General features: G+C 41.2%; 3 protein-coding genes across 8 annotated transcripts in view; 1 reads left to right on the top strand and 2 right to left on the bottom strand.

Moving 5' to 3' along the window:
* LOC130914379 (cell division protein ZipA-like) overlaps positions 1-8,189 on the bottom strand; it is a 51,273-nt gene extending 43,084 nt beyond the window's left edge. For all 6 annotated transcript variants that reach the window (XM_057833500.1, XM_057833502.1, XM_057833501.1 and 3 more), the window contains exons 1-3: positions 7,291-8,189; positions 3,942-4,086; positions 3,351-3,495 (exon numbers count right to left, since the gene is read on the bottom strand). The gene's annotated coding sequence lies outside the window, so the exon portion shown is untranslated. The remainder of the gene's footprint in view (positions 1-3,350; positions 3,496-3,941; positions 4,087-7,290) is intronic.
* On the top strand, positions 446-6,156 carry LOC130914373 (uncharacterized). The gene is made up of 2 exons (XM_057833491.1): positions 446-548; positions 1,040-6,156. Exon 2 carries the CDS (start codon positions 1,254-1,256, stop codon positions 2,328-2,330), a length of 1,077 nt encoding a protein of 358 aa, XP_057689474.1. The 5' UTR covers positions 446-548; positions 1,040-1,253; the 3' UTR covers positions 2,331-6,156.
* Positions 8,190-12,057: 3,868 nt separating the features above from the next.
* LOC130914376 (enhancer of mRNA-decapping protein 4-like) overlaps positions 12,058-27,746 on the bottom strand; it is a 29,144-nt gene continuing 13,455 nt past the window's right edge. Inside the window, exons 5-8 of the mRNA XM_057833494.1 lie at positions 25,305-25,461; positions 23,360-23,516; positions 18,721-18,884; positions 12,058-12,263 (exon numbers count right to left, since the gene is read on the bottom strand). Coding sequence (XP_057689477.1) covers positions 12,086-12,263; positions 18,721-18,884; positions 23,360-23,516; positions 25,305-25,461 — 656 coding nt within the window. The 3' untranslated portion in view covers positions 12,058-12,085. The remainder of the gene's footprint in view (positions 12,264-18,720; positions 18,885-23,359; positions 23,517-25,304; positions 25,462-27,746) is intronic.

Here is a 27,746-nt window from a genome sequence, read left to right on the forward strand (position 1 = left end):
GAAGATGAATCCAACTCCAGTTGAGCCTTGCAGTACTTTGAGCGCCCCAAGTCAGACAGTCACAGTCTAGAGTCTAGACACATTTTCTTCATTTTTCTCTCAAAGTGAACGAAATTGATGCATTTTACAATAAAATGTAAAAAAAAAAAAAAAAAAAAAAAAAAAAACTCCCATGGGGGGGCATGCCCCCGGACCCGCCTAGACGGTCTTTGTACACCGATTCTTGTGGGCTGGGCTGAGTCAAAGTCCACGGCTGCTTTTTAGTCCCAGTCCGCCCCTGTGGCAGTGTATCAAATACTTGTTCTCCCCACTGTATATATCCATCTTGTGTCTTATCTTTCCATTCCAACAATTTATTTTACAGAATATATGTTGAGAATTCCCTGCTGTGAGGGCTGGACGGCGAGCTGCCTCGCTTTGGGACAATTGTGTTGCTGCGCATGCGCATGCTATTCTCAAAAAGACCGTGGTTGAGGGAAGAAAGTTCGTCCTCGGCCGAGTATTAATGTGCCTGCATTCGCATAAATAACCGTGTGCGTCGGTGATAAGTAAGTTGTAATGTCCGCCACGTATACTGAAGTCATATATTTGATGCTTGTGTTACTAGTTTATATTGTTGTGTGTAGCTCGTAGCACGTTAGCTCCGCTGGTAGCATCCCGTTGCTAACGTAGCATTCTAATTCTCACGTTGCGCTAGCGCGTGGTAATATATGTACAAAGTTGGACTGAATTGGATGCTAGGTGTGCATTACGAATTTAATGCCATTCAATGTTCATATTTGAGATCGCTGTCCATTGCGGTCTTTGGTGACCGATTCATTTAGCTACCGAGTGCATAGCCTGCAGCTATAGCAGCTGTCTTGTTTGTAGGAATGGTCATTTATTATTGCTTGTACAATGCGGACATCTAGTGGTCATTTTTGGTATGACGCCTGGTTTATTCTGGCTGGAATCCATTCGATTCATTGTATTGTGAACTTTACATGTTTATTTCATTATAACAAGTTTATTGATGGTTTTCTTAATATATTTCTTTCAGATACACAAACCACACACTCGCATTAATGTCCAGATGCAATCAAAGGCACAACGGATATAAACAACTGTAAATAAAGTTCATCAAACCAATAGAAGTTGCTGCATCTTCTCTTACCGGAGGATTAGGTCAATTATATACAGCTGGCAAATTTGTCACCGAAACCCAATTCCTTACAAGTGGTCCTTCGAGCCCGGATCCTGTTTATAATTGCACTATGGCAACTTCTAGCAACTATGGAGAAGAACAACCTGCAGTTTTATTTCGTCCAATTCGGCCTCATCAACTTCCCAGACACCTACATGACTTTGTAATAGACAGCCCATCCTATCTGACCCGACGAGAGTCACCCCAGGTAATGGAGGTTGAACAAGAGGAATTTGCAGAAGATGCTTCGCTGATTGGGACAGAAGCACTGGGGCTGGAAGGGATGGAAGCACGTATGAGAGACATCGCTCGGCAAATGAGACAGCTACAGTCAGCCATGGACAGTGTCAAAGGTCAAACTCACCCTCCACGAAATCAGTTCGACTCATCATATCCTCGTCGGATTTCTAGCCTTCCTCACATTAATGGGACCACCAGAACATCCCCACTTATGGATAATCAGATGAGTTCGACATCAGCTGATGGAGGACATCGTCATCTACTAGACAACTACGAGCTTGGCCCGCCGACAACACAGTCCACACATCAGCAAGAAATCAGCTCAACGACTAAAGCTGTCCGAGCTCTGCAGCCGTCAGTTCAGGTAGCAGCACCTACGCTGGATCTCGGTGATCTCACTCGTCATTCAGCTGCTCTAACCGGATCAAGGCCGGAGTCTTCACAGCCATATTTAACACAGTCTACTCATCACACCCCACTTCCTCAGAGAGTATTAACACCACCTCTACCCGTAATGCATACTGACCAGCATATCCAGCCAATTCATCACCCAGCTCAACCAATAATAAACCGGCCTGTAGCTCCACTAACAAGGCCACCTACTCTGTATACTGCTCAGCCTGCATCTCCGCAGCCTCAAGGCACACTACAGCCATTTACCCAACAGCCGAATTATCTTCAACACGTCCAGCAGCAGATAACTTACTCACCTGGGCTGCAATTAGGATTCCAACCTCCTCCAAGACAAGTCTTCAGCACCATTCCTCAGCATCAGCCAGCGACTGATCCAGCATCTTATTCATTTCCACAAGCTGGATATCCCCCTGCTGGTCAACCACAGTTATACCAGCCTGCCTCTCAGCCAGCTGCCTATGCATATTTTCTAGATGGTTTGAATTGCGATTAATTAATTTTTAAGCTGTAATTAACTCGATTAAAAATTTTAATCGTTTGACAGCCCTAATTGAATTGTATCGGAAATCATACCGAACCGTGACTTAACTGTATCGTTGCACCCGTTATACGCACACACACACACGCAGAGTTTTTTTTTTTTTTCGCAAACCGAGTGGCATCGGAATTGTATCAGTATTGGCCGATACTGCACAGCCAGGTATCTGTATCGGTATCGGGCAACACTAATAGTATTACCCAGAGCCGCTTTACCGTGTATCGGATTAGCTGCCGTAAAGCAAGTGTCGTTATTGCCGCAAATGTAAACAAAGCGCTGGATAATGGATACATGTCAGACAGCGGCTAGTTCGGGTGGCCCGTCAGCGGCGGTGACGTCGTCTGCCCGTCCGGCGTCAATCAGAGTACGCCACGTTGGGAGGGGAGGCAGCCAGCTGGCGGACGCAGCGATCAGATGATTGACAGTCTCAAAAAAGATAACAATTAAACGGCCAGGGCCGTCGCACCACTCAGAAGTGCAGTGAGCAGCATGGGTAACGGTTAAATGTTCACATAGAAGATGGTTGGCCCTCTGGGTGGGGAAATTAAATTAAAAATGAATATTTTATTTAAAAATTAAAAAAGAATATAGATGGAACAACTCTTCACTTCGGTGTTGCAACTGTTCAATTTTTGCACATCAGATATTTATTTTAAAGAAAAAGTCTTAGCCAAAGTTATCTTTGTTTTTCAAAATATCTACATTTCAGAATATTGTACTTTCTATTTTTGGGCAGAATTCTAGTTTTGTCATAGGCTAATGTTCCTATTGTCGAAAGCACAAAAGTGTGTAATAAACAACTAGCACATTTATATTTTGCATTTTGTTTTCTTACTGTACTGAAAATGAACCGAACCGTGACCTAAAACCGAGGTTCGTACCGAACCGAGATTTTTGTGGACCGTTACACCCCAAACAAATACGCACAAAAATATTCAATTTTGTTGATGTAAGAGTAAACATGTTGTGTGTTACCATATCCATAGCCGTCTTGTATTCTTTCCTTGGAAAGAACTCAAGGAGTTGGTTTGTCTTTTGCTCCAAGGCCAAACGATCATTTTCCTTTTGCAGCTCGAGTTGGACAATGTTGCTTATATATTGTCTAATTGGGTCCAGGAAACTGAAGAGGAAAAAGAGATAGTAGAGGAAAGCTTATTATGTCCCAGGTGTAAATCAGTGATTTGCTTTCCTAGAATAACTAATTGTCGACACATACAGTAATTGAAAGTCTCCTGCCACCATCACCTGTACAATTTGGTGAAATCTTTCAAAGGGGGGGGGGGGGGGTGACATCAAACATCCATAGATTCATATTCTGCACTAATTCTGTTGCCGAAGTGCCAGACAATGGCAAAACATCTGTCCAAATACTACCATTAGCACAAACACCTGAGATCATAACAACCATTTGGTTTTCAGTTTTGTGTATAACGAGAGTATGCCAATGCCATGGGAGTTGTGTAAATATTGTCATTACAATGACTTGTTTGCATGCCAGACAAACATGATTAAACATTGCTCAATGAAATGAATAGGTTTTTAAAGAATGGATATGCAGCTTTTTACCTCTCCGTGCGAAGCAAATTGGTTGAAATTGTAGAGGCGACTTTAGTCACGTGTACTTGAGTGAACAGGAGTCTGAACTCAGCCTCAATCTTTGGCCTGAGGAGACCTTCCAGCTTTCGGACCGGCGCGCTCTCATCTCGTTTGCCTACAACGAAAGGGACAACAACTCAAATGTCTTTCCATATATGAGCGAATGCAAGAAAGTAGAATGTATAATGGATCTTTGATGCCCATTTTGCAAGAATGTGTTTTTTGAGCTATTATAGCTGGTTCTTCCTGCCTGCCTCTGAAAAAGTGGACCCTCGCCCATACTTGCCCAACTGGTCCCAACGTAAATACCAGACATATGGATATAAATAGGGTTGGGCATCGAGCATCGATGGGAACCGGTTCTATCACTCCAGTGCTCCCGGAATCGTTCGAATTTTAAAATTTCGATTCCATGTCTCGATGCCCTGACCGCCGAGCGAGAAAAAAACCCTAACGCCTCGAGTATTCGATTAGAAAAAAATATTCGAATAAAATTTTGTTGCCTGGAGTATTCGTTTAATTCAAGTGGCGTTGTAATGTGTGATTTTGAAAGTGCTGACATTTAGTTTATTGATTAGGGTGGATACATTGCCCTCTGATCTGCCTCATTTCACATGGCTGAATACAACTGCTCCCTGTTAAGACCAACTTAAGCAAAGTTTTTCTTTGGGCTAATGCTTTTTAATGCATTCGTAATTTTGTTTATGTGTTTTCTGAGCCATTTTCTGTGGGAATACGAGTCTGAACTAGAGATGTCCCGATCCGATAAAAAAATGCGGTCCGGTATCGGATCGGCCGACACGGAAAAATTCCGATCCAGACTTCCGATTAGAGCAGGTCGGTAAACCGAAAATTTACCGGTACCGAAATTCTTTTCGCTGACCGACATCATTTTGACCGTGACGGTAAATTCGGTAATTTAATAAAACAAGAAAATAAGTCTTTTCATCCCGCTTTGACTCTGTGTTGTTCGGCTACGTTCATTCCCCTTTAAGAAAGCAGACAGTGTGCTTACGTATGGAGTCACGTGGTTATCAGGAAGCAAAACAAACGAGCCTGGTAGGCTAACGCTAGCAGCTAACGCTACAAGCAAACGTGATGGAGTGTTGCTTAAGGGAGGTTCGCCAAACACACCCAGACGGGCTTTCACCCGCTGTCCTCCCTTGTTCTCACGATTTCCAGAGAGGATGCTTTCAATGCTTTCTACTGGTAGCCAAGCAACAGGCTAACGCGAGTGGCTAACGCTAGCGGTTAACGCTACAAATGAATGTGATGGAGTCGGATAGCGGCTCTAAATTTGTCGAAACAGCTGAACTTAATGAGTGGATTGGTCTCGGACTGCATCTAGCAATTAGTATATCACGTTATTGTGTATCTCTGCCTGTGTGTGATTTCTCTGATAGCTTTTGTGATGGTAAAGCATTCAGCATAAAGTACAATCTAACAGTGAAAATTATAACTTTTTAATGGCCCCAGCCCCATTTTTCTGTATGTGCTTAATTCTGTGTCATTAGATCAATGCAGCTTTAATGTGTGTGTGTATGTATTAAAAAATGCACTAGGGAAAAAAAAAATGAAACCTTGCAGTAAACACTTGTGTTGAGTAATTATGTCACAGCAGCCATTAACAAAAAGTTGTCTTTTTGAAGTGTACTGTTCAAGCTGTAAGTAATTTGTGTTACAATGACATATTGATTTTGACAATGTACATTGTTCAAGCCATACAAGCTGTTTTGAATGTTTATACTTGAATTTTTATTGTTTACAATAAATTTTTGTATACTTAATGTTTAGACTGCATGTACAATTGTTAAATATATTAAATTGAAAGCTGGTAAATAAATCAACAAGAAACGGTTAATCTGTATTTCATGCATTGATTCAGATTTTCAAATTATATAAGTCTGCTTGGACGAATTTATCGTCATTTATCGTTATCGAGGTAAAATCTGCTCAATTTATCGTGATACGTGCTCAAGGCCATATCGCCCAGCCCTACTTCCGATCCAGTTTTTTTTTTTTTTTTTTTTAAATCCGGTCCGGGTTTTCCGATATACATAATCCATTCCAGTTTTTTCTTCGGTTTCCCTAAAATCCGGTCCGCATTTTACGGCACACCTTCAACACACTACATTACCGTCTCCCAATTTACCGAGACACTTATCTGTAAAAATGTCAGCTGTGTGGGATCATTTCACCTTAAAGGACAACAAAGACGAAGAGGCAGAGTGCAACGTATGCCACAATAAAGTCAAGCGCGGTGGTAAAGCTGTAAGAGGTTTTAATACAACCAACCTAATCAAGCATTTAGCGACATACACATGCATTGAAAACTAGGTGCGTTAGTAAACAGCCGCCATCATAAAGCAGGAGACTTCCCTTGTAGGCTGTTGTAGTGAACCTTCCAAGCGAACCTAATTAACTTTTTATCTAAAATACTCCTAAATCGGCAAAATCTTGACTCGAATCTATCTTCAAAACAGTTCTAAAACTTTCACATGTCAATAGTAGACAGAAGGGAAATTATGGAATAACGGGAGCAATTTTAACAACTTTAACTAATTTGCTCCCAGAAACGTATAAATACGTTCTATTTTTAAATGCCTGTCCCAAAAACGTATTTATACGTCTTTTGCGTTTTTTTGTACAAGAAGCATCAAGAGCTTCCGATCTATCTCCGAAACAAAAAACAAGTCTCAAAACCAATTTTAAAGCAATAAAACTGGCCACTGGAGAGCAGTAGCGCATTTGTTAAGACCCCACAACCCAATTCAAACAGTACAACTTCGCACGCTCGAGTGTCCTGCACGGAAATGCGCACGGCCAAACCCCCGCAGGAACATTAGTTCAACATTAGTTGAACATCATGGCGCGGGGGCGTGGCTGTGACGTCACGTGAGTAGGGTCTATACTGCGAACTTGCGAAGCGGTCTTTGGTGATTCGTTCGCCAACGTCACTTCCCGTTCACTAACCGAACGATTCATTTGGGCGGGGAGGGAGATGAGGGGGGCGAACGATTCGTTGAACGATTTGTTTGAACGAATCTTTTTACTGAACGAACCGGAATGTATTCGTTTACTCAAGTGAACGACAGATCCCGTTACTAGCATCCAAGCTCAAGGTGCTTTTATTTAGCTGCACTGTCACATCCAAAAATGAACGCAGGTGAAACTAAAAGAAATGAAATGTACAGAACGAAAATGATTGACAGGTTTGACTATCCATATGCTATATATGTCAAATATATACGAAGCCAATTCCCATACAATGCCTCTCAGTATTCTAATATGCAAATGAAGCATGTAGCAGGTGTGTTACCAATTCGCCCTTCCAGGCTGGTAATTGGCGGTACTTTCAACTTCCCACCGTAGTGAGAAGTGGACCGGCGAGTCACGTTGGCTCGTTGTCGTCGGTTGTCTTCGTTTCGTCCTATCTCCTCTTCAGGAAGGCGACGGCGGGAATTAACAACACCGAGAGGCGTCGGATGGCGTTTTATGGGCACTTTATTAACAAAAATAAAACATGGGGGACACAGCACTGGAGTCTACTTAACTGCGCACTTTTTCCCAACTCGACTCTCTCACGCCCTCTCGCTCTACCATACTCTCTTTCGCTGCTCCATACTGACAACGCCGGTCACAATAAAAGTAACAGCGACCCCTTGGGGGTGCCGGTAACACTACCCCCACTCTGGATGATGATTAACCCTTTAACACAGGGGTGTCCAAACTTTTTGCAAAGGGGGCCAGATTTGGCGTGTTAAAAATGTGGGGGGCCGACCTCGTCTCATGTCCTTTACGTAGACCAATATATTTAAGCAAAATTTAGCTAGCCATTCAGTGTGTTACATTTGCTTTATTATTTTTTTTAATGAATAATTTCAACACTCTTGCAACTAGCCTTTGCGGGATTCTCTTTTGACTCTCGGGCTCTTGCGAAATACTACTGCTGTGAAATTAAACTAGCTTCAAGTTGCTTCAATTTCTCGCTGTGTATCATCCCTGTAATCTTGTCGTACATGTCAGCATGTCTTGTTTGGTAATATCGCCTCACATTGAAATCTTTAAAAACAGCGACTGTCTTTGCAAATGAGGCAAGACACAGTTGTTGCGTATTTTAGTGAAGAAATAGTCCAATTTCTACCTATCCTTGAAGCGTCGGCTGTCACAGTCAACTTTCTTTTTTTTTTGTTGATTGTCGCCATTTTAGAAAATGGAAGTAATGGGTCACACGGAGTAATGTTGCTTACCCCTTAAATACCTGCAACATGAAAGAATTATCAGAGAATCCCAAAATGTGAAAAAATAAGGTCTTCATGAAACCTATTTTTCAAATTTGTAAAAAGAAAAGTCAAAATGAATATGTGTAATAAGTGTTCTAATATCAACAGTACAACCAATGCTAAATCATGTTTTTTTTCCCCATATAAACTGCAGATGCATGTGTTGACTTGCATACATCATTTTTTTTTTCAAAAAGAAATGTCAACGTTCTAAATTAGTCTCAAAATAATAATCAAATGTGATACATTTGGCAATAAAGGGTTAAAGTGCTGCTGCCTTTTAGTGGGTAAATGAGGCGCAGCATTTCGTGTGTAAGCTACTTCATATGCTGGTTGCAGTACTGCTGACCAATTTATTAAGTCTGTGTGCGGGCCAGATGTTATTGATTTTATGACAGAGGCTGGGGGCCGGATGAAATTTGACCACGGGCCGCATTTGGCCCTCGGGCCAGACTTTGGACATGTCTGCTTTAACATCACTCCAGGATAGCAATAATACAACTAAAGCACAGACCGGCAAAAGGCAGCAAAAATAGACAAAATATCACAAAAAGGCAAACAATAAGGCACTTAGAACAATAATACACTTTTTTTTTTTCTTTTCACAAATGAACAGTGCAAACGGCACTCTGGAACTCTTTCCCTCTGAGGAGGGCAGCGATCCGCCTGCACCCTTCCTCAGGAAAGTGTCAATGTCTAACGATAGACCCAGTCGCCGAAACGGGCGGGGGGTCGGCGGACCCTCCGGGACCTCCTTGAAAGCCTCGGGGTCAAAGAAGGAGTCACAATCGGATTGCTGGGAGGAGCCACACCAAGTCGAGATGGTGTGCCGCTACCAGGGAAACTGCTGGAGTCATCCGCGGCCCCTCGAGATAGGTCCAGGCAAGGGCTTGAAGAGTCTCCAACAGCACCAGCTTGATCCGACGTTGACGCCACATCCCACAGATCCAAAGGGCCGTCACCAGGAATAGTGAGGTCAGGTTCAAGTGGCGGGGACTGTACCTCCACTGAGGACCAGGCGTTGGCATCTTGGTGGGCCCAGCTGCTGTCGAGCGGCGTCCGTGAATAGTAGGGTTTCAGCTTGTCGTGATGAACCACCTTGGCTCCGGACCTCGGACTCTTCCTTATCCGATAGACCAAGTCGTCCAGCACGCCCACAACAAAGTACGGGCCGTCGTAAGCCGGCATAAATTTGCGCACCTTGTTTTTCACTCTCTTAGTCCCTTTTACCAGGTGCCACACAGCATCTCCAATCTTAACTTGGACTTGGCAAATGTTCTTGTCGTATTGTCTCTGAGTACGTTCAACAGACCGTCCTAATACGTCCCGTGCCAGCTGATGGGAAAGCTCCAACCGCTCTCGTAGCTGAATGACGTACTCCGGCTGTGTGTTTACGATGTCACAAGGCGGTGAACCCACGACCAAATCCACCGGCTCGGTGATTTCACGTCCAAAGAGCATGATGTTCGGTGTTAGTCCAGTAGAACTGTGCCTTGTTGCCCTATAGAGCCTACCCACGTACCACGTGCTCGCTGTATGGTTCCGCCCACTTGTCCGTCATTTTGACTCTGTATTAGCATTGTTTTCAATTGATGGCGGAATTTAAAATGCATTTCATGGAAGACCCGGTGCTTTCTGATGCCGCAAACTCACTGGATCTGTTGCATAAAAGGCGTTATGTGGAAAAGCTTCGTTCTATACAGTCGCCAGATCCATATTTGATGCCTAAACCGATGATTTTTGACTGGCTGCCTTCACCGTCTCTGCCTGACCCTGATATTTACAACAATCTTGTCCACACAAAATCAGCCTAGTCTCACGAAAGTTTGAAAAACTTTCTAAGAGCTTGGAGGCTTATAAATGCTACGTTGCTGGTTGGGTGAAACAGGTCCTCGTACACGAAAATTCGGCAGGAATCTTGTGCTCGGAAGGTGAGTTACGAAATTTTCAATTCAAAATCTTTTGTTCTTGCTAACATCCACTGTCAAGTCTAATGTATTTCATGTCATTTGTCAATGGAGCTAGGGCTTTTAATGTTTATATGGTTTAGCGATAGCACTCACTACATACATACGTGTATGTTGTCGGCGATTAGCCTAGCAATGATCTTAATTGTGGTTATTTGTCAGCCCCGTAGACGAGGCCAGTTTCTTTCACTTGGTACCAGCTAAATATTATTCAAAAAATAACGATGGTGGAAGAAAGGGAAGTCACAAACATCTTGAATTTGAAACTATGTCGTACTACGTCGTATGTTGTCGGCGATTAGCCTAGCAATGATCTTAATTGTGGTTGTCAGGCCAAAACCCTCTAAATATATATTAAATGCATCTTACCGGATATAAAATGACGACTACATAGTCTGTGGTGATTTTTTTGGTGTCCAGTTTTCACGTCGAATTGCAGCCGTGCATTTCGCTCTCCTCTTTGGATCCCTCGGTATACGGTAAAACTTCAAGTCTCTCCTTCCATCTTCTCTGTTAGTGCAACCAACAGCCACACACGCCTTCACCATTTTGATTATTAATGTTAAGGAGCAGAAAAACACGCCGTAAATAGGAGAAATGTACGTAGCCGTAACAGGTTAACACTATGTTTTGACGGACAAGTGGGCGGAACCATACAGCGAGCACGTGGTACGTGGGTAGGCTCGATATGCCATGACAGCATTGGGAGCATTAAGCAGGGACACAGGGTTAATTCTGCCAGAATGCGGTCGTTATCAAATTATTTCTGTGTGGACCGGCCGTCAGATGGGGACCCCTGCTCTAACAGACCATGCCAACCCAACAAAATGTTTACTGTATATTAAATGTGAATGGATTCACCGAGCTGGTGTACAAGTCCACGCAAGTTGATTCAGTCTTCACAGTTTTTCCTCCCGAGTTTTTTGGTTTTGGGAAACGTCTGAGGAAAACATCCTTCATATGTCGTAATGTTTAGAGTGGTTTCTACAAGTTCCAAAAAAGCAAAGTGTGATTGGCATTTTCGTTTTTGAAAGATTACCGGAGAAAAGTAGAATTAACATGGTTTCTATACGAGGGCGGGTCTGTAACGTCCCACGTCTGTTTTACTTCCGTTTTACGATGCGATGTCACGGTCTAAAAATAGCATGCGTGCACCATGCCTCACATTGCCCATAAATTGACCATCTATTGCTGATTTCCCAAATTATCATTTTTTTTTTTTTTTGGAGTTCTGTCAAATCAAGTTTTCACAAACTTTGTTGTGCTTATAGAGAAAAAATTGGCAAATGTGTGCCTGGGTGTTGCTTAGGGTAATTCTTCTGTTGCAGGTCTTGGTCGGCCAGATTCGTGCGGCATCTCTCGTTGCTGGGTTCTGGTCGGCACGGCAGCTGAGGTGTGTGTGTGTGTGGGGGGGGGGGCTCGGAGTGCCTCGACGTCCGAGGCGCCGAGCTATCAAAGTTGTTGCTTTGTAGGCCGCGATGTCCTGGCCTCACCGAAGAGATGACTTCTGTTCCCGTGTTTATCTTCACTGTTTCAAATGGCATGGAGTAGAGTCTGCCTGTTTCTTTAAACTATGGTTAAATGCTGTATTATAGTCAATGTGTTAGAATAATTCAAACAGTTATACGGTGTGCACGAGAAAAGGTACCGTCTCCTCCATGAACTACGCCGTTTGTCATGATATGAAACAAATTCGCCGCGTCACATGATGGGCTTGTCTGACTCGGACGCGACCCACTACCACCCCAGCTTCAAAAAATTCCGATGGGGAAACCCAGGACAGTTTTTAGCAATTAGCGGAAACATTAAACATAGGCACCAATTGAACGGAGGGGATTCCAGTGCCAACTCGTCTCACTTTATTTCACTTAAGCAATAGGTTCAAGTATCCAATCAACGTATGCAAATATTCTGAGTTTGTTTTGTTGGGGATGAATGCAGTGACGGTTGTCAGACAGCTCTTCAGCACCTCCATCATCTGGTCCAGATGTTGCCCGACAGCCTCCTCTATAGGCAACGCTGTCACTGTCCTGAGCAAAAACCTGCACAAAGAGAAATATTTGAATCTGTTAGAGAAAATTGCGCCGTATATGAGCGCATTTATTCACATTGAAGGTAAAATAATTTCATAACAAGAGAAAACAGTGTTTTAACATGTATAACTTTAATCAACAGTCAAATGTAAAGGCAGAGGCATTCCTACAAGTGTCAGGAAATAACATAACAGATGTGCGTGAAGGCACAATTACAGGACTTGCAGAACAAGCCCACAGTCAACCACAACAAGGGGGGCAGACGCTCCCTTTTGTCTCAAAAGGCGGGAAAACAACCCGGCTGTCCCGCATACTGAGAGGGACCACCCGGAGATAAAGAGAGAAGACCCCGCCATCCTGCAGGGGAATTTAAACCAATCAGAGCAAGCTAAGAATAATTGCAGAGATCACATAGCCAATCAATAGTCGATAGGAACATGTATTTGCATATTGTGTAGTATGAATCATTCTTGGGCAACTCGGGGTGTGTGCTTCTCCTGATAGACACAGAGAAGTACGAGGCTGTACTGAGAGGGACCTGAGACCCGAGTGCTGTATTAGATTTACTTGTTAGGAATAAATCCACTCGTGTGTGAAAATGCCGGCTTCCTGACGCCTTTCTTTTCAGAACGAATACGCGTAATTGTTGGAAGAGTGTTTGGTGATAAGGTAAAACTTATATAACACTAAAACGGAGTCAGGTAATTATTGCGTAATATTTTAAGGTATGAATGATTCCCAACAACATATATTATAATTACGTTATAGTTTAATCCATAATTAAAAGACCAAAGTCACTATGGCCTTTGGTCAGTATAGTCACATCGCCCACCATGTCCATCCGATGACTTCATGGAAAAGTGAACCTTTCGCCTCCGCAGCAAGACAGTAAATTGGCGGGGTTTCACACTTCTCCTTGTATACTTACCCATAATTAGGCGACTCACCCATTGATATACAGTACAGGGGTAACAACACATTGTTTAGAGGAAGGTCGATAGGGTTACATGGCGTCATCGTCAGTGTTGTAAATCCTACTTTAAAACAAGTGATTAATTAGTTACAAATTACTTCTCCCAAAAAGTAATTGAGTTAGTAACTCTGTTACCTAAATGTATGAGTAATTAGTTACTTGGCAAAGTAATTGGTGTTACCTTTCATGTTTTTCTTTTCTTTTTTTTTTTTTTTAACCCCCCCCCCCCCCCCAAAAAAAAAAAAACACAACAACAACATAATAACCTTTCCTTTGCTATATTTGGAAGTCATTTCATGTTGTGAATAAAGATAAATGATAATATCGGTTACTGATAATCATCGGCCGATAACGGCAATTATGACGTCACACAGATAATACAGATTAAAAAAAAAAATCAACCGATAATTAAAGTTGCAGATACCAGTATCGGCAGGGGGCGCCGATCCGGCCCGAATTTGTGGTATCGGTATCGACGAGTACCAACATTTAGGGCGCCGATACCATCTACTGGCATCACTTTAGCGCAAATGAACTGTCCTCCCCACGTGAGCCAACTTCCCAAATCCCGATGCATGACATCTGTATGTCTTTGTCTCGAAATTACCAAACGAAAATAACACCTTCGTCTTCAATATTAAGGATGTCCACTACAACGCATTTCCGCGATGTTACGCTGCTTTTTTAACATGGCATTCACAAACGATTAGCATGCTTAAGCTAACGCTTGCTGTAATAGCGCTGAAGGGATCAGAAACGTTAAAACCGTGAGAGACTAAGCAAACTCATGGTTTCATGATGAACAATGAGTGGCAAATTAAGAGCGCCGTACTTCAAACACGTCCTGTTTATGAAAATCGATTGTCATATTATGCACGCACACTAGATATCATCAGATAGCAACCTAGATGTCATATGTCTGAGCCAATGCCAACTCTCGCGCACATACTAGATATAATCAAATAGCAACCTAGATGTCCTACATTAGATCCCATGCCATTAGCTACGTGAGCCCAGAGCGACACGTAGTTCATATACTACATTGATGAATTAGAAACCGCCATGACTGAATGGAAGTTAAGCAGGCCAAATCAATCCATACCAGTGACTATAGATAATGCTGCAAATACTGTTACTTCAGCACATGTTACAGATGGACTCGGACCACAAATAGGATGTTTAAATATAGCTGCTAAGAGAGCTGCAGTAATCAACAGTGTGCCCCACTTTACAAACAGTAAAGATTGTTCTCAGCACTTACAGTATATACAAAATTTCTTCAGATCAGTAAGAAGTAAGCACATAAATATTATGACTAAAATGCTTGTTTATATGATGGCACTGTTATTTTTGCTTGTTAGCAAATAATGTAGCAAAAAATATATATATATATATATTAACAGTTGTATTTTCTGTTTCAAAGCATTAAATGTATTGAATTTTATCGAAAATTGTACCGAACCGTGACTTAACTGTATCGTTGCATCCCTTATACGTGCATATATATTATGAATGTTTTTTTTTTTTGCAAACAGAGTGGTATCGGAATGGTATCGGTATCGGCCGATACTACACAGCCAGGTATCTGTATCGGTATCGGGCCCAAAAAATGGTATCGGTGCAACACTACCGGTAATGCAATCCGATAATTATATACTTGATTTAGCCTCCAAATGTGCGCAACCGGAGCAGTTTTCCCCACTTCTCCACTGCCGCCTGCTCAACCCCTCCCCTCTCTGAAGCCCCTGTGGGAGGAGGGGCTGAGGAGTACGCCATCACAGAGGAGGCGGAGTTACACATCAGTGTTGAGGCGCTCTCACTAGCGTGCGTTTATTTTCCCGTGTGTGAAATGAAATAAACGACGCTCTCGCCATCTACAAAACATGCACTGCAGAAGTTCCACGAGGCGTAAAGAAAGCGTCCTCATTGAACACCACTAACCCAGCAGCCATTGAAAACTGCATCACAAAGATTTTTGGAACGAATACGAGGCTGCTGCTAGCGCGAACGCTAAAGCTATTGTAAACACAAACTATAAAGGAAGCTACGGGAATTGTGACGATACAGAGACGCTGCAGTCCTCCCGGAGTCGGGTTGTTTGGGAATGCAGCCCAAAGCGGCTGGTAAACTCCCATCTATGGCTAAACACCACAAGTAGCTGTCTTCCGACAGAGCCCGCCGCCTCGCCCTGGGCGGGCAGATCAGAGCCATCCACCGAATACGCTGCAGCGAGCCGGCCGGGGCGGGCGGTTATCCGGTACGAACTTAGCTGCCGCCGCCACTTTGGTTCAAGACAGAGGCCTGGCGCGGGTGCTAATTTGGCGGCCGGACGGACTGAAGGGCACAGGCGGGAGGAAATTCCCGAAATGACCCGATAGCTAAACCTCTGGATGAAAAAAATAATGCAGTTTATACGACCACGACTCTTCGTGAAAGACATGCCGATCACATCAATTTAACCATGGACATTTGGACAAGTGATGTCAAGTAAGCATGTTTATCATGACGGCGCAGTGGTTAGTTAATAATTGTAACATGCACCAAACCACACAAAGAAGTCATCCAGTCAGTAATGCATTCAGTACGCTTTAAATTTATGACGTCTTAATCCGATCATTCTTCTTAAATCTAGTCAAATAATTTCCCCCATCTTTTTTTGAGTGTTAAAGACTAGTTGACAGATGAATGCACCAGATTATTCCACTTACTTGAACTAAATATTGCCATTTGTTCTTATCAAGCCCAAACATCTACACAAATAAGGTCATTTTACACCTAAATCGAGAAAAAATTGCTTTCAAATAATGTTTTGAACCATACATACTCTTGAATAAAGAACATTTCTGACAAGTTTTTTGTTTTTTTTAGGATTATGTATAACAATTTATTGCTTAAAGTAAGGCTGTTAAGCCTAATTTCAGCTGGCTATTTTTCTTCAAAAAATCTTGAGTGAAATACACTTAAAGTGCTGGCAGTTAATTTCACTTATTTCCAATAGATTTACACTGAAAACAAGGGAATTTCACTAGTTTTAAGGAGTTGTGTTTTTGCTGTGTAGTAATGTTATACGTTAGGAATGGCTTACTTTTAAAGCCATTTTTGTGCAACTTAGGTATTCACTCTGTAAGTAATTGTTGCCAAACGTTTACCATTACACAGACAATGTCTTTATTTAGATGTTGGAATTTACTACTTGTCCACATTTGATGTTGAAAAAAGAGCACTCAGATTTTTGCACAGTAATATCTTCTCTTGTGTATACTTTACAATTTTACATAAATCTTTTAATAGAATTATCGGCTTGACATTATCGGTTCTCGGTTGGAACGAGGAGGAAATTATCGGCATCGGCTGAAAAATGCATTATCGTGCATCACTAGTTGTGAATCAACCTTAAGTTAAAAAAGTTGTTAAAATTGCTCCAGTTATTGCAATAGTTCCCTTCTGTCTACTTTCGACCATGTGAAAGTTTTCAAATGGTTCATCATTTAAAGATTCGAGTCAAGATTTTGCCGATTCACGAGTTTTTTTAAGATAAGAAGTTACATAGGTTCGCTGGGACTTTTTTCTACAACGGAGCCTTCCGCAGAAGTCCACTGCTTTAAGATGGCGGCTGTTTACTAACGTCGACGAGTCTATCATTTCGCATCTTGTTCTCCATACATTTGCCAGCGCTGCCGTGCCTGTCATTTCGCATTTAGTTCTATATACGTACATGTGATATCTACTGTAGATGACTGATGACTTTGTCAAAGCATAGCTGCCTACTGTTGTGGAATTGAACAGTATAAGCTAGCGACGTTAGCTGAAAGTTAACTCGTGGAAATCCCCGATCATAGTTGTTGTTGCGTTCGCTAGGTTAAGCGTGTTTAAATTGTGCGTCATCTACGATCATGTCCGAAAGGGTTAATCCACTGTCAATCGGGAAATGGGTGTGGATGTGCATATAAACGAGTCGGCGTCGCGGTAATTCACGGTCACGTTGCTGTAAGAGACACACACCGCCGGTTAGTTTGTGCACATTTATTTGTATTTGTATTATGTATTTCCACCTTCATGCTTCAAGCATTGCATTGCTTATGGACGGTTCAGCGTTCACGGTGATCGCATGATAGGCTTCTAGTTTGTGTTTTATGAGAGCCGCTGACAGGTGACAGCTGAAAAATAACGTGTTGGTTTAGCGTAGCCATTGAGTCAATCTCGCAGCGAATCAGCAAGCGCGCAGGTCACGCAGTGAATCATGGGAAATGTAGTCTCGGGCCAACACTGAAGTGGTGCTTTGTAATCTGTTCGCTTGTGTGAAAAAACTACATTTCCTCACGCCATTAGACGCCAATTCCTGCCGAGAGCTGTGCCGAGCTGTGTTCTAACTTTTCCATAAGAACTGCTCCATGTGTTAATTAAGAGACAAGGTTGTCAGCGCGTCGTGTGTTCGATACATTTGTAAACAAAAAGCTCATAACAAGACACTATGCACAATCCGTTTAAGAGACGCTGGAGTGGGAGGCGAGGAGGAGATCGGTGAGAAGCAAAACTTTGCGGTCGAATGTGGCGGCAGTCTGCTATTATTTTGTTTTCTTATTTTCTGATGATTATTTTTTTTAACAAAGTCATCAAATAGACAAAAACATAACATTATGTGCAAATGCCTGCATCTTGAAATCATAAAAATAATAAAAGCCTATATTTGACCAATGTTGTAATCTCGATGGGTCTTGTATCTATTCCATGTCAGGTAGTCTAGGCACAGTGTTTGCATTCTGATTAGCGTCTGGCTAATACATGTTAGATCCAACATAAAATTCCAAGCTCCTCTTCTTCCTCCAACTCCTCAAAAACCTGGATCTCCTCCCTTGCGCTCGGTCTATCGCTTATATCGCTGTTTGAATCATTGTTTGAAGGGCTTTGTATGGCGGCCGTATGTATGGAGCTGCCAACGCTGTTCCCGGTGTGACGTATCACTTCCGGGTTCGTCCCCTTTCAGGCTTGAACTTCGGAAACGCGATTATTTTGTCAAATATACAACATATAAATTATTTTTTCATGCTTTATTTGGTGGACAATGTTTAATTACTTTACTTGTGACCCTATTTGGCATGTGAAGAAATTAGTTCATACTACAGCTTTAAACAGTACTCTTTCTATTTTGAAATATATATTTTTTTCGTTTCAACAATTATATCGTAGAGTATCATGTATCAAATTTCTGACCAATATATTGATAATTGCTCTATTGTGATATCGTGAGATCATCGTTATCGTGAGCCTTGTCTTGCGAATTGTATCGTGAGGTGCCCTGAGGTTCCCACTCCTACTTCTCAGTAAGTTTAGTTTCCACTTCCGCGGTTGTTATCAAATACCGTATTCACATAACTGAACATCACTGCAAAAACACACTTCCTTAAAACTAGTTCAATTACATTGTTTCCATTGGAAATCTACTAGAAATAAGTCCAATTATCTGGCAGTGCTGGTATTGTGGCTTGATCTCACCTGTCCTGGTAATTGCTGTCCATTACGAGGTTCTTTGACAGTGCCGCGATGATCGTCAGCATGTAGAGTGGCTCGATTTGGCGGGTAGAGGTGTTGTAAATATTCAATTCCAACAATCTCTTGCAGACCACACTGACCAACCTGGGGTCATTGCTTGAGAGTGCCTGCACAGTGATTAGGACGGTTCAGGTATTATCATTCAGATGTCAAGTACTTTATAACATCAGCCCTGTCCCATTTGTCATGATATGAATTTGCAATTTTGCCGCGGCACATGCTGTGGCTGTTGGACTCTTGATGCAGCCCACCAGCAGAGCTTCAAAAAAATCCTCAGGGAAACCTTTGTAATATTATAGTAACAATATTTAAGTGCCTGTGACATGAAAAAGCATGTTTATTTCGTAATACACGCAGTACTTTATGCTCCTGAATGAAATGGACCACTTGGATGTGTGAAGAAGCGATTGATATATTTATTCAATTTTTTGAATCCCGCGTTACGAAAATGCCAGACTTCCGGCTTCGGCCTTGCATTGAGGAAGAGGGCACTGTGACGTGTGCGGGAGAAGGAGTCCTCTTCACTATACAGCCATACTGTTGTATTAGAAGGACTAAGGATTCAGCTGATTTTGCGTATTAATTCGTTTATTTTTCGCATCACGCTAGCCAAACGGCTGCAGAAAAATCTTGCAGGCTTGTGAGCCTTTTTGGGGTTTCAAAAGGTTCCCGTTCACTGGTGGATAATGGCCAAAACAAGCCCTACTACTGTGGGACCATGGGACTTATGAGGAAGAGAGTAAACATCATGTTTTGTATTATGTCAAATACTGGGATCATTTTAATATGTAGGTGGCTTGCATTTCGTGGCTGACATGCTCCTTGTCCCCTCGGCCGACAACCGGCGGCTTGTCGCACATCCCCCCGCCGGGAGAGCACTATACTCAGCTTACTGCCCTCTTCATGTGCCCGGTGTTCTGTCAAATTTTCCAACCCATCAGAAATTGCTATTTTAAAAATAGCCATGAATACAGCGATTACAAAGTAAACACTACAAACTTTCTTTAAATAAAGGACTACTTACATTTGATCATGGATGGGCATGTAAAAAGCTCTCCTCATACACATATTGTCATGTTAGCTGCATATCAACTGCAGTCGCCCTCCTATGAGTCTCTCGCTGTTTAGGACTTCGCCTTGTAGTAATGCATTATTTTGCCATATTCGTGTTAACCATTTGGCAGCTACACCCACCTTCGACGTCGGCCGGTTTGTCAGGCGGTCATTGTCCAGCTGCTTCCCCGCAAACGAGCCCTCTGCCCTCAGCAGGGGAACGACGAGCTCTAACTTGTTTGCCGCCGGGCGGGTTGCCGATCGGTGAAGACAATCGACAACCCAGTCGTCATGTGAAGTGAAATGATCCGGGCTAGTTATGTGTGATTTTCCGCTTCGAAGACTTTGAAATAAAGATGTGCCGATCGATCGGGTTCGATCACGTCATTTTCAAAGTATCGGAATTGGCAAAAAAATATCGGACATGCCTTTTATATATATATATATATATATATATATATATATATATATATATATATATATATATATATATATATATATATATATATTTTTTTTTTTTTAATTTAAATCGTTTTCTAATTGTATTAGGGCTGTCAAAATTATCGCGTTAACGGGCGTTATTTTTTTAATCACGTTAAAATATTTGACACAATTAACGCAGATGTCCCGCTCAGACAGATTTAAATGACAGGACAGTGAAAAGCTCACTTGTTGTTATGGAGTTTTGCCGCCCTCTGCTGGCGCTTGGGTGAATGACCATCTCGCATATTGCCTCAAATAGTTTACAATGAGGCCGTTTATGGACATTAAGAGTGAAGAGAATGCCACCGGCCGCCTGGGGGCCGCGCCGTTCCATACTCATGTTATTTCTTCTAAACGTGGGAGAATTAGTAGTTGTGAGACGTTTATGCTGTATTCACAATGCAATGCAAATTGCTATTTGTGCTCCACACATATTTCGGTAAGTTTTCTTTCTTTTAGTGGCAGTTATGTGTTTCTTGTTCTATTTTGGGTAAGATATGTACAGGTATATGTTATACAGTAAAGGCGAGTGGACACAGTTCTTTGGACCGCGCCGTTTATTGGCAACTCCTTCACAACAAACATACAGTGGGGAGAACAAGTATTACTTATTACTTGTGCTCCCCAATGTAAGTATCGTTTAGTGAAAGCACAACAAAAATAATATTCTTATCTCTCTCAAAAAAAAAAAAAATGTTCACAAAAAGAAAAGCACTTCAGTCTATAGTAATGAGGCCCTATTCTGACACACAGTTAAACAACAATGCAAAATGAACTGGCATTCCATATCAAAATAGCTGTGCAAAATACACGTAAAACTCAGACTTTGGTCACTCTATTTTTATTATTATTTTTTTTCTTATTATTATTATTATATTAACTCTACTTTTGATTGAAAATTTTACAAATTTTATTAAAACGAAAACATGAAGAAGGGTTTTAATATAAAATTACAATAACTTGTAACAATAACATTTATTGTTTAAGAACTACAAGTCTTTCTATCCGTGGATCACTTTAACAGAAAGAATGTTAATGCCATTTGTGGATTTGTTGCAATAAACAAATACAGTACTTATGTACAGTATGTTGTATTTATATATCCGTCGTGTGTCTTTTCTTTCCATTCCAACAATAATTTACAGAAAAAATTGGCATATTTTAGAGATGGTTTGAATTGCGATTAATTACGATTAATTAATTTTTAAGCTGTAATTAACTCGATTAAAAATGTTAATCGTTTAACAGCCCTAATATAACGTAAGAGACAAAATGTCTTACACTCATCCAGAGTAGTTTTGGCTTAAAGTAGGGCTATCACATTTATTGCGTTAACGGCAGTAATTATTTTTCTTAATTAATCATGTTAAATAATTAACGCATGCGCTGCACAACCCACTCACGCATTGTCGCGTTCAATCTATAAAGGCGCCGTTTTACCAATATATAGAGCTAAACGCAGCGTAAAATGCGTAGAGAGAATTTTGACAGGCTTTTGAGCCTTTTTTTATTTGGCTAAACCCTCACATTCCCTCTCTCAGCAATTAAAATTAACGTGGGAGGCAATGTGAGGAAGAAAGGTGGAAGTTGAATATTTTCTTAACACCCTATGTTCTTTACCAATGCAGAGAAGATATATCAATTGGTGCCCCTACGCACAGTCATGGTTGCACTTCCCATCATGCATTTGGGTTGAATGGCTGCAGTATCATTTACTGAAAGCTCAACAAATACACTAGATGACAATATTTAGTCACAATATACAAAGTCACATTTATCCTTCAAGAATTACAAGTCTTTCTATCCGTGGATCCCTCTCACAGAAAGAATAATGTTAATAATGTAAACGCCATCTTGAGGATTTATTGTCACAATAAACAAATACAGTACTTGTGTATGTACTGTATGTTGAATGTATATATTCGTCCAAGTTTTATTCACTTTTTTCTTAATGCATTGCCAAAATGTATATGATCGGGAAAAATTATCAGGAATGATTGGAATTGAATCGGGAGCAAAAAAAAAGCAATCGGATCGGGAAATATCGGGATCGGCAGATACTCAAACTAAAACGATCGGGATCGGATCGGGAGCAAAAAAACATAATCGGAACAACCCTATTTTGAAACATCACTCGGATCGGGTTAGCGTGTCAGCTAGCTGTCAAGCCTCTTGGTTTGTTTACATTCTCCGAAGCCGGGGAAGGGAAATGACATAAGCCCATTTTAGGTGACATAAAATATCGTTCAGGAGGTGCGACAGTAAAGGTGAACTCGACAGTTTTGACCATTATGGAGTAATTTTGCCATGTCGTCCTGAATATATTTATTTTTATTATTTCCTATTCCATTTACACAAGACTGTTATTTGTCATGACCATGCCATTTATTTAGCTATTGGGGAAAAGTACTGGAGTAGAGTGACTGAAACAATGACATTTTGCGGCTCTCTTCATCGCGTTTTCCTCGTTCTGAATAATTCCCCCTCAATGGGCTGAATACTCTGACGTCATCCACCTGTTGGGGACGCTAGAGCCCTATAATGGTAGGCGTGGCTAACCGGCAGATTAAAAGACTTAATTTCTCGTTCTCGTTTCTAATTTCTCGCGATTTCTGCGCTTTGCTATATTGTTGTATATTGTCGAATCGTCTCAAAATATGATTCTAATTCACATAATAATGCTATTTAAGACTTTTTTTCTCCTGTCGTACGCACTTTAAGCAAACCTCATTTTACACTGCAATGTCAACAGCGCAAATTTAGTGAAATGGAAATAACTGATACATTTTAAACTGAGAGCAAAAATAGTGTTTAATCCCTGAACCCAAATACAAAATAACAGTTTAAAACTTGAGTTGTTGCAATTAACAACAGCGAACAGAGAAATGTCAAATACTCGTACATCAACAGCAGGTGCCGTTCAATAAAGACAAAATATTTTGGCATAAAAGTGCGCATGTTTTAATGTGTGACTGTGTCCTATATCAAAAATAGGACAAAAAATATTCCGTTTTGTTGACGTAAGAGTAAATATGTTGTGTTTTACCGTCTCCAAAGCCTGCTTATATTCTTCCCACTGAATGAGCTGAAGGAGTTCCTCTTTCCTTCCCAAGTAGGCCTGATGTGCCTCCTGCTTCTTCCGCTCATCTTCGACAATGACTTCGACAATAGACTTTATATACTGTCGAATATGCTGCAGAAAACTGAAGAGGAAAAGAACGGTTTATCCAAAGGACAGAATAAGCTTTCCTCCACTAGGTGTAAATCACTGATTTGGTTTCCTTGAATAACTAATTGTCTACACCTACAGTGGGGCAAATAAGTATTTAGTCAACCACTAATTGTGCAAGTTCTCCCACTTGAAAATATTAGAGAGGCCTGTAATTGTCAACATGGGTAAACCTCAACCATGAGAGACAGAATGTGGAAAAACCAGAAAATCACATTATTTGATTTTTAAAGAATTTATTTGCAAATCATGGTGGAAAATAAGTACTGTATTTGGTCAATACCAAAAGCTCATCTCAATACTTTGTTATGTACCCTTTGTTGGCAATAATGGAGGCTAAACGTTTTCTGTAACTCTTCACAAGCTTTTCACACACTGTTGCTGGTATTTTGGCCCATTGCTCGATGCAGATCTCCGTTAGAGCATGTTTTGGGGCTGTCGTTGGGCAACACAGACTTTCAACTCCCTCCACAGATTTTCTATGGGGTTGAGATCTGGAGACAGGCTAGGCCACTCCACGACCTTGAAATGCTTCTTACGAAGCCACTCCTTTATTGCCCCGGCTGCGTGTTTGGGATCATTGTCATGCCGAAAGACCCAGCCATGTCTCATCTTAAATGCCTTTGCTGATAGGAGATTTTCACCCAAACCATACCCACGCTTGACAGTGGGTATGGTGCAATTCAGTATTCTTTTTCCTCCAAACAAAAGAACCTGTGTTTCTACCAAAAAGTTCTATTTTGGTTTCATCTGCCCATAGCACATTCTCCCAGTCCTCTTCTGGATCATCCAAATGCTCTGTAGCGCACCGCAGAAGGGCCTGGACATGTACTTTCTTCAGCAGGGGGACACGTCTGACAGTGCAGGATTTGAGTCCCTGGCGGCGCATTGTATTACTGATAGTAGCCTTTGTTACTGTGATCCCAGCTCTCTGTAGGTCATTCAATAGGTCCTCCCGTGTGGTTCTGAGATTTTTGCTCACCGTTCTTGTTGTCATTTTGACGCCACGGGGTGAGGAGGGAGTTGAAAGTCCGTGTTGCCCAACGACGGCCCCAAAATATCACTGCTCTATAGGAGATCTACACGGAGGAATGGGGCAAAATACCAGCAACAATGCGTGAAAAGCTTGTGAAGTGTTACAGAAAACGTTTGGCCTCCGTTATTGCCAGCAAAGGGTACATAACAAAGTATTGAATTGAACTTTTGGTATAGACCAAATACTTATTTTCCACCAAGATTTGCAAATAAATACTTTAAAAATCAAACAATGTGATTTTCTGTTTTTTTCACATTCTGTCTCTCATGGTTGAGGTTTACCCATGTTGACAATTACAGGCCTCTCTAATATTTTCAAGTGGGAAACTTGCACAATTAGTGGTTGACTAAATACTTATTTGCCCCACTGTAATTGAAATTCCCCTGCCACCATCACCTGTGCAATTTGGTGAAATCTTTCAAAGAGGGGGAAAAGACATCAAATATCCATAGATTCATATTCTCCTCTGCCAATTCTGTTGCTGAAGTGCCAGACAATGGCCAAACATCTAACAAAATACTACCATTAGCACAAACACCTGAGATCAATTCAACCAATAGGTTTTCAGTTTTCTGGATGACGTGACTAAAATGCCATGGGCGGTTTGTAAATACATATTGCCATTAGAATGACTATTGTTTGCATGTCAGACAAACATGATTTAACATTGCTCAATGAAAGCACTTTTTAAAGAATGGATATTCAGCACTTTACAGGTCGTAGTACCCATCTGTGTGAAGCAAATTAGCTGACACTGAAGAGGCGAGTCTATTCTTGTTTGTGAAGTGGATCTGAAGTCTGACTTCAGCCTCGATCATAGGCCTGATGTCACTCTCCAGCTGACACATTGGTCCAAAAAATGGTTCGCTCTCATCTTGTTTGCCTACAAAAAAAAGTTACAACAATGCCAATGTCTTTCTCATACGAGCGAATACAAGAAAATAGAATGTATAATTGATCTTTAATGCCCATTTTACAAGAATGTCTTTTTCAAGCTACAGTGTATCACCAAAAGTGAGTACCCCCCAGGCATTTCTGCAGATATTTAAAGTGCCTGTGACACGAAAAAGCATGTTTATTTCATAATACACGCGGTATTTTATGCCCCTGAATGATATGGGCCGCTTGGATGTGTGTGGAAGCGATCGCTATTTTTTAGGGCTGTCAAACGATTAAAATTTTTAATCGAGTTAATTACAGCTTAAAAATTAATTAATCGTAATTAATCGCAATTAATCGCAATTCAAACCATCTCTAAAATATGCCATATTTTTCTGTAAATTATTGTTGGAATGGAAAGACAAGATGGATATATACATTCAACATACGGTACATTAGGACTGTATTTGTTTATTATAACAATAAATCAACAAGATGGCATTAACATTATTAACATTCTGTTAAAGTGATCCATGGATAAAATGTTATATTAAAACGCCTCTTAATGTTTTCGTTTTAATAAAATTTGTAAAATTTTCAATCAAAAAATAAACTAGTAGCCCTATTCTGTCCTCAATGTGTGTGAGTACACAAATTGACAGATAGCGAACATAAGTTCCAAAAAGAAATCAGACGGTGTGGCAAAGTTGCATGGGCTTTACTGAAGTTATCTCTTTTTGACAGGAGCACGTTTCTTGTATTTTTGTAAAACTGAAAATAACAGGGCAATGTGTCAATAACTTGCATAAATCACAAAATAACATAAAATGTACACACACGTGTCCATTTGAGCAGTAGCACTAGCCAATTAGCTCACAAGCATCTAACAATGTAACTGCATTTAACCATATATGTGAACAAATTCAAATATACATCATCAATAACTATCTAATGCTCATGAATATAAACAAAGGAGGAATATAACTCACAAGCGATGCATGTATTAGACACAAACAGTGTGATGGGGCTATGAGAACTGCCACTGAATACTGGATGCGGACGTTAGCTGGTCTGAATAGCACTGTCTATTAGTGTGAGTTCACGTCGCATATAATCACGTCAGAAAAGCGCGCCGAAACCCAAATAATCCGCTGCACTGAATCGCCAGCAGAGGGCGACATTACGCCACATAACATATGCAAGTCACACCCAAGCGCCAGCAGAGGGCGGAAAAACTCCATAAAACACAATTAACAAGTTGGCCCTTCACTGTACTGACATTTAAATCTGTCTGAGCGGGCATAGTGCGTTAATTGCGTCAAATATTTTAACGGGATTAATTAAAAAAATTAATTAACGCCCGTTAACGCGATAATTTTGACAGCCCTACTATTTTTATTTAGTTTTTTGAATCCCGCGCCATGAAAATGAGTGACTTCCAGCTTCGGTCTTTCATTGAGGAGGAGGGCGCTGTGACGTGTACGGTAGAAGACGTCCTCTTCAAGCTACAATGTACTGTTGTGTATGAGGACGAAGGATTCAGCTGATTTTGCGGATTAATACATTTATTTTTCGCATCACGCCAGCCAAACGGCTGCAGAAAAATCATTCTGTATGAGGGAGAGGCGTATGCGCCTTTTTGGAGCTTCAAAAGGTTCCCATTCACCGTGGATATTTACTGTGGGACCATTGGACTTACGAGGAAGTGAGTAAACATCTTGTTTTGTATTATGTCAAATACGAATACAGCGATTACAAAGTAAACACTACAAACTTCCTTTAAATGATGGACTACTTACGTTTGATCATTGATAGGCATGTAAAAAGCTCTCCTAATGCTCATTAGCAGCAGCACGTTAGCTGCACAACAACTCCAGCCAACCTCCTCCGGGGAACGAACTGTAAAGTGCTCTCCGCCGGGCGTCAATCGACAACCGGGTCGTCATGTCAAATAATCCAGGATAGTTATGTGTGATTTTCCGCTTCGAAGACTTTGAAACATCACTCGGTTCGGGTTAGCATGTCGGCTAGCTGTCACGCTTTCTGGTTTGTTTACATTCTCCGAAGCCGGGGAAGGGAAATGACATATGTCCGATTTAGGTGTCATAAAATATCATTCGGGAGCTGCGACAGTAAAGGTGAAGTCGACAGTTTTGACCATTATGGAGTAATTTTGCCATGTCGTCCTGAATAAATGCATTTTTATTATTTCATATTCCATTCAGCACAAGACTGTTATTTGTCATGACCATGCCATTTATTTAGCAATTGGGGAAAATACTTGGATAA

Source organism: Corythoichthys intestinalis, chromosome 4 (assembly GCF_030265065.1).
Source record: "Corythoichthys intestinalis isolate RoL2023-P3 chromosome 4, ASM3026506v1, whole genome shotgun sequence".
Classification (NCBI taxonomy): Eukaryota; Metazoa; Chordata; class Actinopteri; order Syngnathiformes; family Syngnathidae; genus Corythoichthys; species Corythoichthys intestinalis.

Coding starts and splice junctions, on each gene's coding strand:
- LOC130914373 (XM_057833491.1), top strand. CDS start 1,254: ATGGCAACTTCTAGCAACTATGGAGAAGAACAACCTGCAGTTTTATTT.